The 9,294-nt window shown below is 35.9% G+C and overlaps 1 protein-coding gene across 2 annotated transcripts; it reads left to right on the top strand.

Annotated features, from left to right (window-relative positions):
- The first annotated feature begins 2,694 nt into the window (after positions 1-2,694).
- On the top strand, positions 2,695-7,893 carry LOC127086080 (chloride channel protein CLC-f). Of its 2 annotated transcripts, XM_051026766.1 has the most exons (10): positions 3,091-3,223; positions 3,333-3,417; positions 4,312-4,717; positions 4,965-5,159; positions 5,448-5,902; positions 6,201-6,305; positions 6,399-6,608; positions 6,782-6,994; positions 7,085-7,320; positions 7,573-7,893. In XM_051026766.1, exons 3-10 carry the CDS (start codon positions 4,435-4,437, stop codon positions 7,640-7,642), a joined length of 1,767 nt encoding a protein of 588 aa, XP_050882723.1. In that variant the 5' UTR covers positions 3,091-3,223; positions 3,333-3,417; positions 4,312-4,434; the 3' UTR covers positions 7,643-7,893. The 2 variants fall into 2 exon arrangements, with proteins under 2 accessions (XP_050882722.1, XP_050882723.1); XM_051026765.1 differs by having other exon boundaries at positions 2,695-3,417.
- Positions 7,894-9,294: the final 1,401 nt, after the last annotated feature.

Here is a 9,294-nt window from a genome sequence, read left to right on the forward strand (position 1 = left end):
AAGCAACATGGATGGTGAATCTGGTCGAAGAGATAACAATGACGAGTCATGGAGCAATTACCATGAGGATCGACAACATGTCAACTATCAATCTGGCAAAGAATTCGATAACACATGGTCGAAGCAAGCACATCGAAATGAGGTTCCATTATCTTTGAGAGCCGGTAGAAGATGGGAAGATGAATGTGGAACACTGCAAAACTGATAATCAGATTATAGAAATCATGACAAAGGGAGTGCATGTCGAAGTGTTAAGAAGACTAAAAGCTATAGTAAATATAGATAGCTTAGACACAATGAATTAGGTGGTACGTTGAATTGTAATTCCTTGTGTCGAAGTAGGTTGCTCGACAGAACAAGGAAATGTCGAACCATCTAGTATGTTGAGTTATGTTAGTGTGTCGAAGTGTCGAAGCATGTTGCTTCACACAAGATTTCGACTTAGGCCTATTTTAGTTGTGTTAGTTATTTTGGGTTTTTATAGTTTTGGGTTTTGGCTTGGGGTCCAAGTTAACCTAAATTTATAAATAGAGTGAGTAACCCTTATTCTTGTAATGAAGTGAATAACGTATTCATAATATTGTAATTCACAGTATTTTGCAGTTGCAAAGTGAATGAGAAGTTTTCCACAGTTTGTAGGCACAGAGAAACTCTACAGAATTTAAATCTTTTTCTCCTTCACCGTTCTTTACTTTCTTTCTTTCTCCATTGTTTTTCTCTTTTCATTGTTATTGTGTGAGTGATAGCAACCTTGTTCATCAAGATTGATTGAAATTGTCCATAGATTATGGTGGATTTCCAACACCTATTACTTTTAACTTTCTCTTTGATATGTCTTTGCATACCAATTAGAGTAAATGTGCTGTTTCTTTGGTACCTCACTCACTCTTTCTCTTTTTTTTTGCTTATTTATGTTGGGTTTCAAGGTTGTAGTTGATGTTGAATATGTAGAATTTGTTTCGCACTAAAATTAATGATGGTTGGGAAAAATGGATTTATAGTCTATTACGGTAGTTTGCAACTTTCGATGTGGTGGTGGGGAGGTTGCCCTGCAAGGTTAGCACTATAATTCTCAAGTTAGTAAGAGAGTGAAAAGGGAAATTATAATGGAAAATAATTTGAATACATGTGAAGTTGTGTGCTTTCCTCTTTAAATAAGGGAGATAGTTGATAACTTCATGCATGTAAAGTGACATGAGATGCAGTTAGCCGTTAGATTGATCTAAGCAATTAACATGATATCTTCCTGAAAGGTTACATGCAACACGAAATAAAAAGGGTATACATGTTCCAAATTTAGTAGTTTGTTATTTTGTAATTTAGACATTCATCTTCTGGGTCTTGCATACGTCCCAAAACAGAATTAATATTGACATGTTTGGTTGCTCTCGAGTAGAACTAATTCTACCTTATATTATTGATTCTACTTGAATATAAGAGTTGTAACTTTTGAGTTTAAACATGATTTTTACACTAAAATTTACTGTTGAACTTCCTTTTGCAAGATTTTACCCAAACTTAAATCACTTTACCTTTAACATATTTTTAACCAGAATTAACTTTACATAATCAATTCATTCTCAATGAATTTTCTCCTGAGCAAATCAAAGATACACTTAATCACTCTAACCAATCAAATTCATACTAAAAAATGAATAAAGTGTTTGACTTTTATTTAAACTAACACTTGTGGATGATTGTGATGTACTGACGCTGTAAAATGATTCATCGTTGGATATTATCTAACGGTTCCCTCAGTTTCACGCGGGATACATGAGACATAAGAGTGAAAATAGGTCAGACCATGCCATACCTTAGAAGGTATGAGTCTAACCTATGATATTTCAAAGGCTTGAGCTTTGCCTATGAGTTATTATAGGCTCTTTTTTTGGTATAACATGGTCTTTTTAAAAGGCTGTCATAGTCTGAAAGCCTATTTAAAAGTCTGTTTCTTATTAAGACTTTCGAATAGTTCATTTTACCTATGAAGTCTTATAGATCGATCTATATATGCATATATAGACAAACCTATTTAGTTTGTTTTTAATATATATGAATATATAGGTCGACCTATAAAACCTCATACATTTTTTTTAATAGCCTAAATCTAATCTATTTAATTAAATAGACTTTTAAAAAAACCTAAGCCTAACCTATTTATTAAATAGGTTTGACCTTAAATAGGCTAGGCTAGGCTATACACCCCTATTGTCCGACTTGACCTATTCTCATCTCTAATGAGACATCTCTAATTGTCCCTTCATATATAAGGTAGTCCGACTTGACCGATAACTGATTTATTTTCTAACAATAATTTACTATACTCTTTTGTTAATCACTCAATAACTTAAGCGTTGGAGTGCTAATTTTGTAGGTTCACTCCTTCTAAGCCATGTCGAAAATTTGCCCTGCGCCACCAAGACTTTACTACATCACTTCACTTTAAATTTTTAATTCCCTGACGAAACAATTAGTTTAGATGATATTTGAAAGAAAAGTTAAATATAATTTGACAAAGTAAAATATATTTGCATACCAATTAAATTCATATTATAATATTAATTTTATAAAAATACAATTCATATTAACTCAATTAAACCAATTTAATAAGCCTAAAAAGCTTTTTAAGTAGTATTTAATAATCCTAAACCATAAATCTAACATATGCTAGAGGGCATACACATGATAATTGGCACATAGTAATAAATTCCTTTGAAAAATATTAATCCTATGAAAAATGAAAACTCAATTACATATATGAATGAAATGACACATGACCAATTTTCTGGTATTCCATTTTTACCAAAAGAGAAAGATTGTTCATTGTAACCAACAAGCTTCCACAACTTCTTCTTACTTTCGATTCAAACACAAAGATCCATTTCAATTTCAAACCCTTCACATTCATTCACAAAGATTTCAAATTTCACTAATTTAACAACTGGGTTTTTAAAATTGAAGCGGTTTCGTTGATGGGTTTTTGAATACTTTCGAAAACAGTGTTTTCCAATGCCGGAAAACGAACAGCACCGTCTTCTTGGTTCATCAGAAGATGCAGAACGAGATGTTGAAGCTCATGGATCCGAAGTTCTCGCTGCCGCCGTCATTGGTGGTGGAAGCAGTGGTGGCAGTGGTAAAGGGTTCAGAGATTTCTTGAATGTGTCGGGTCATCATCGCCATAGTTTTAAGCGTTTGGATAGAGATAGAGAAAGAGATCATCATGGTGATGATGGTGATATTGATATTATCAATAATAATAATAATAATAATAATTCTCGTGATTCTCACTTTGATTTTGATCTTGATTCTTCTGGTGATGTTCTTGCTGATAGTGCACCTCCTGAATGGGCTTTGTTGCTTCTTGGTTGTCTCCTTGGTCTTGCCACTGGTCTCCTTGTTGCTGTTTTCAACAAAGGGGTTTGTCAATTTTTTTCAATCTTTTAGAATGTTTTGTTTTTGTTTGTCATGTTTTTGATTTGTCTATGTGATTTATATGTAGAAGAACAAGTTTAGTTTTGTAAGTTGTTGTGTTGAAAATTGATGTGTCTGAATGTTGATCTCAATAGATAGGATAGGAGCTAAACAAACTAGGATGCATGGTGCTAGGAGAAATGGTTACTAGTTAGCTACATTCTCAATGATCTAGATCTATTTACCGGTAGTAATTTGAAGAAATATAAGTGATTTGAGTGTAATCACATGTGTCACGTGTCAGACACCAGACACACGCCTTCAATGGAAAGTGTCAGTGTTACATAGATCCATATCCTATTGAAAATGTGTATCTGTGAATCTGATGAGATTATATGTATCTAAGAAACTGTGTACGTTACGTGCTTTGGACCGCCCTTTTTGTGTAGTATTCTCAGAGTGCATATAAGTTTCTCTAATGATGAAACTTAGAAGGTCTTTATTCATAAAAAGTTGGGATGGCTTGGTAGTTAGATAACTCATGGTTTATGTTATGGTTATTTGGTTTGGTGTTGTATAAGATGAAATCATAAGTGCCTGATTTCTTTGATCCATTAGAATGCCATCTTGTTGAATGTGCAGTTTTTTGCCTGTGATTTGTTGTTAGCTTTGACCCTTTGTGGCAGTTTTCCCCTCACATGTGCTTGTTGGTCTACTACCCGTCGTCTTGATTTTATGTAATATATTTTTCTTTCGTGACCATCAAGAATGGATATGATATGCTAGATCTCTGGCATGTATACTCTGCACGATTTACTAGTAGAAATGAACCAATTGATTGAAACTATCACGGATTCTCTCTTGCCTACTAATCTTGTATAGTAAATTTTTTGCATCTAGGTGCATGTAATACATGAATGGGTATGGGCTGGTACTCCGAACGAGGGTGCTGCTTGGCTTCGTTTGCAGAGATTGGCTGATACATGGCATCGAATCCTTTTGATACCAGTCACCGGAGGAGTAATGGTTGGCATGATGTGTGGTTTACTAGAAATATTGGACCAAATAAAGCAGGCAAGTTATTCCCCTCGAAGACAAGGTTTTGACTTGTTTGCAGGAATCTATCCAACGGTAAAGGCTATTCAGGCTGCTGTCACTTTGGGTACCGGCTGTTCATTGGGTCCTGAAGGTCCTAGTGTTGATATTGGAAAGTCGTGCGCCAATGGATTCTCATTAATGATGGAAAACAACAGAGAAAGGAAAATAGCACTTGTTGCAGCTGGTGCAGCAGCTGGAATTTCTTCAGGTGGCCTGACAATCTTGTTGAAGCTACCATTTATAACTCATTTTGTCTATTCATTTCATATTCTGGTCGTTTAAGCCTCCTCAAAACTTTTTGATGACAAAGGCTTAAAACCTTTTATGGCCATTAAACTCGGGTTTCCTTGTTTTTCTTGTTTGGTTTTGGAGGAAAAGTTTGTTTTGCAGTATTTTGATTACCCTTTGGATTTCTAAAAGTTGGTTGTTTTAGCTTTGCATTTTTCTTTCTTCAGGCTTCAACGCAGCAGTTGCTGGTTGTTTCTTCGCTATTGAAACTGTGCTAAGGCCTCTTCGTGCTGAGAATTCTCCCCCATTTACAACTGCCATGATTATATTGGCTTCTGTTATTTCGTCAACTGTATCAAATGTCATACAGGGAACTGAATCAGCTTTTACAGTGCCCGAGTACGAGTTGAAATCTGCAGCTGGTACTATTCTATAACTTTGCTGTGCTTTTCGTGTGCGTGGTTCAGGATTGTCATCATATTTGTGTTTATGAATTTGTGATGTATCTTTTTCATTCTTGTTCTTTTTATTTTATTTGTACATACAAATCCGTCTCATTTTGTTAATATTTGTAAAACAAAAAACCTATCCCTTGTCGTAATTCTTGCGTTTCGTGGGCTAATATTTCGTAAAGTATAGCAATGCTGATTTTTTAACGATGTTTCGTATCTGAATTGTGGGCTAATATTTCATCATGATTTTGCATGCAGAGCTACCTTTATACCTGATATTGGGAATGCTTTGTGGTGTTGTAAGTGTGGCAATGACACGTTTGGTTGCTTGGTTCACCAAATTTTTTGAGGTTATCCAGGAGAAATTCGGCCTTCCGACTGTTGTCTGTCCTGCCTTAGGTGGCTTAGGAGCTGGAATCATTGCCCTCAAATATCCCGGAATATTATACTGGGGTTTCACAAATGTGGAAGAAATTCTACGTACCGGAAAGAGTGCTTCAGCTCCTGGAATATGGCTTCTGACTCAATTAGCAGGTGCTAAGGTTGTTGCAACAGCTCTTTGCAAAGGATCTGGGCTCGTAGGTGGTCTTTATGCACCAAGTTTAATGATTGGTGCTGCAGTTGGTGCCGTGTTTGGAGGCTTTGCTGCCGAAATTATCAACTCAGCAATTCCTGGAAATGCGGCTGTTGCCCAACCCCAAGCTTATGCTCTGGTAAGCCGACTTTACTCCCTTTGAAGCAGATCACAGAAAATAGCGGTTTGTTCAAACTATTCTATCCTACAGAGCTATAGCGCTGTTGTAGCCACTATTTTACCATACTTTGTTATAAATCGTGTATCACGGAGCAATAGAGGTCCTCTTAGAATTCCTCTACGGTATAGCGGCGCTATAGCCACTATTTGACAACACTGCTGTGAAGTATGTTAGTTGTATGAATGTCATCATCGACTTCAAGCCTGATTTGGTTGATGTAAGTTAAGATAATTACAAGTTAATTTAACTTGTGCAGGTTGGAATGGCTGCTACACTAGCATCTGTTTGTAATGTTCCTTTGACCTCAGTTCTACTTCTGTTTGAGCTGACAAAAGATTATCGGATACTGCTTCCTCTCATGGTAATCCAATAAAATTCTCTCAAAAAAGTTTGCGCTGTTTGGTGTGTGTGTTTTTCCGTAGTGCCTTTCATTAATATTTGCGAAACTTGTCAGGGGGCTGTTGGATTGGCAATTTGGGTCCCCTCAGTGACAAACCAAGCGAAGGAGAGTGATATACCTGATAAAAGAAGTTTGTCAAGAGGATATTCTTCAATTTCACGTTCTGAAGATAATGATGATGGCAATGGTTTAGAACTCTGTATTGTTGGAGAAGGTTCCGAGCTTGAAGAAATCGATGAAGAACTATTTTTGGACAATCTTAAGGTTGAGACTTTAATTGGTTTAGAACTCTGGAAAATAGCAGTTTGTTCAAATTTCACTATAGTGCTATAGTGCTGCTATAACGACTATTTGACGGCACTATGTACTAAACCGCGTATTGTAGAGTAATAACAGTTTATTGAATCTTGTTTTTAATGTCTTATTCCTCTTGTCAGGTTTCTCAGGCCATGTCAAAATACTATCTGAAGGTTCCATCATCTGTAACACTAAAAGACGCAATCAAAATCATGCACGACAGCCAGCAAAATTGTATGCTCGTGGTTGACGAAGATGATTTTCTAGAAGGAATATTGACATATGGCGACATTAGAAGATGTCGATCCGAGAAGTCTAACGATGCTTCCATGAGTGACTCCGATCTTTTGGATGTATGTAGACAACACCCCTCATCTTTATAGTTTGCTAATTGTTTTAGAAACAGTTTCTTGTAATAATAGTTTATATTCAATATTCGACAGGTGAACACATTACTTGTTTCTTCTGTTTGTACTCGAGGAATGAACTATCGTGGACGAGCTCGCGGACTTTTAACTTGTTATCCAAACACTACTTTGGCCATGGCCAGAGAGTTAATGGAGGCCAAGGGCATTAAGCAATTACCAGTAGTAAAACGCGGTAGAGATCATCATAATAGAGAGAAGAAGCGAAGAATCGTCGGTCTTCTTCATTACGACGAACTATGGCACTGTCTCAGGTTTTCTTTAAATCTGATACTAAATCTATATACTAAAATATCTGATACTTAATCTATAAAGCACGAGCACAGACACAAAGACGGACACTAGACACGATAACGATACTGACATGTCAACTCCGGTAATAATTATAAGTGTCGGTGTGCGACAGAGACATGGACACGCCTTTTTTCAGTTGTCGGTGCTACAATGTTTGGAATCAAGGACTCTATTTTTTGAGCTTATAGTATTTGTTTTTGGTTGATGTGCAGGAAAGAGATTAACCACAGGAAATTAGCTTATCAAAGTAGAACAGAAAACAATTTGACAAATGGGCATTAACTCTTGTTTGAAGCTTCTTTTGGTTGCCCCTTACAAAAGAAATAGTGAGTTGGTTTTAAATGTGAGAGACCATGTATATTTTAATGCCACAAAAGTGGTTATTTTGATAAGGAAGAAAAATATTTCCAAGAATCAATGATTCTTAATCACAACCTCATATTCTTTTGCATTATTTAAGGCATTGAAGCTTGTAAAGTAAACTCCATAACAAGTGATACAATCAATGGGAAATAGAAACACAAATTGCACTATGCTTCATTGTTATTATACAATCAAACTAGTAACAAAACTAGTAACAAGTGATAAGAAAAATATCGATCAAACACAAATTGCACCATGCTTCATTGTCTAAGTTTTAGTTAGTGCAATTACACTTCAAATATAACTTGTTCTCTTTACCCATCTCTTTAATTCTTTCTGTTTAAAATGATTAAGTAAGCGATGTTTATTCCCATGACTCTAATCTTTTACATTCAAAGTGATTAATTAAGCGATGAATGTCTCTTCAATACTTTATCATATTATTTCTTGAATTCATTTATTAAACACTACCGCAACTTGTATATATTTATCTAACTATAAGGTGATTAAATTCAGAATTAAACATGTGATAATAAAACATAAGAATTAAATTTAACACAATCACTTTCATCCATACGATATAGCTCATATTGAGCAAGGTGAATACATAACACTAACAATTTAAGTTACACATTTCTTTGAGGTAGTACAAGTATTAGGATATTACATTGCACATGAGTGACCATTATCATTTTTTATGTAGTGTAGTGGTATAATTGGAAGAGATCTTGGGACGGGGCGAAAGGTATACGCTTAATCCATCGTCCTTATCAAGTCACTTTTTTATTGGTTTGAGCCCCCCTTTTAGATATGTCGCCCCTTTTTTGAAAATGTCACCTATACCTCTAATGTCATTGTCCATAACGTATGATCGTGCGTAAAGCGTGTATTGAGTCAACAAACGTCACATAGGAAGTCATGGGATTTAACTACACTTTTTAGATTTCAGAAAACCAACTATCCATTCCTAGAGTGGTTGCTACATCCTAGAAAGACTCAGTTTCAGATTTGTGGGACTATAAATACGTCAGTATCGTGATACTCAAGGATAACTATAACACAACAAAAATACACACATGCAGTAGTTTCTCACCTCACATGATCTAACTCCCAATACCACGACAATCCTAAAGCCTCTGATATCCCTTATTCATTAGGGATTGTTATATATTTGTACTTTTAGCGAGTACAATAACTTGGGCCACACATATCATTTATCCACCGTAGGGGCCCAATAAAACTAACGTGGATCACACATATCATTTACCCATAGTTGCTTTCACCATCTTCACGCGAGGACGTTCATGCAAAGTTCCAAGAAGACCACCAACACCATCGCTGGAGGTTTTGCCGAGGGAAGAATCTAGCTCCTCCAAGAGAAGGCACGCTTGACAGGTGTTAATAACCAACATCACACTCGTGAAAGCTTTAAGTGTCTTTGGATGGAACTGAGAGCCCTGAATCAACTTTTTGAGAGAAGATGCTATACACATACTCCCCACAATAATGATCCCATAGTCATGATGAATCAGTATGCCAAATGGGATGTAAAACGAGTGTTAACCGACCAT

This window comes from Lathyrus oleraceus, chromosome 5, assembly GCF_024323335.1.
Source record: "Lathyrus oleraceus cultivar Zhongwan6 chromosome 5, CAAS_Psat_ZW6_1.0, whole genome shotgun sequence".
Lineage (NCBI taxonomy): Eukaryota > Viridiplantae > Streptophyta > Magnoliopsida > Fabales > Fabaceae > Lathyrus > Lathyrus oleraceus.

Excerpts from the sequence above, each read along its gene's own strand:
- LOC127086080 (XM_051026765.1), top strand. The coding sequence starts at position 3,010 with ATGCCGGAAAACGAACAGCACCGTCTTCTTGGTTCATCAGAAGATGCA. Across the intron at positions 4,718-4,964 it reads AGCAGCTGGAATTTCTTCAG|GCTTCAACGCAGCAGTTGCT; the intron begins GTGGCCTGACAA and ends TTCTTTCTTCAG. Across the intron at positions 6,609-6,781 it reads TATTTTTGGACAATCTTAAG|GTTTCTCAGGCCATGTCAAA; the intron begins GTTGAGACTTTA and ends TCCTCTTGTCAG.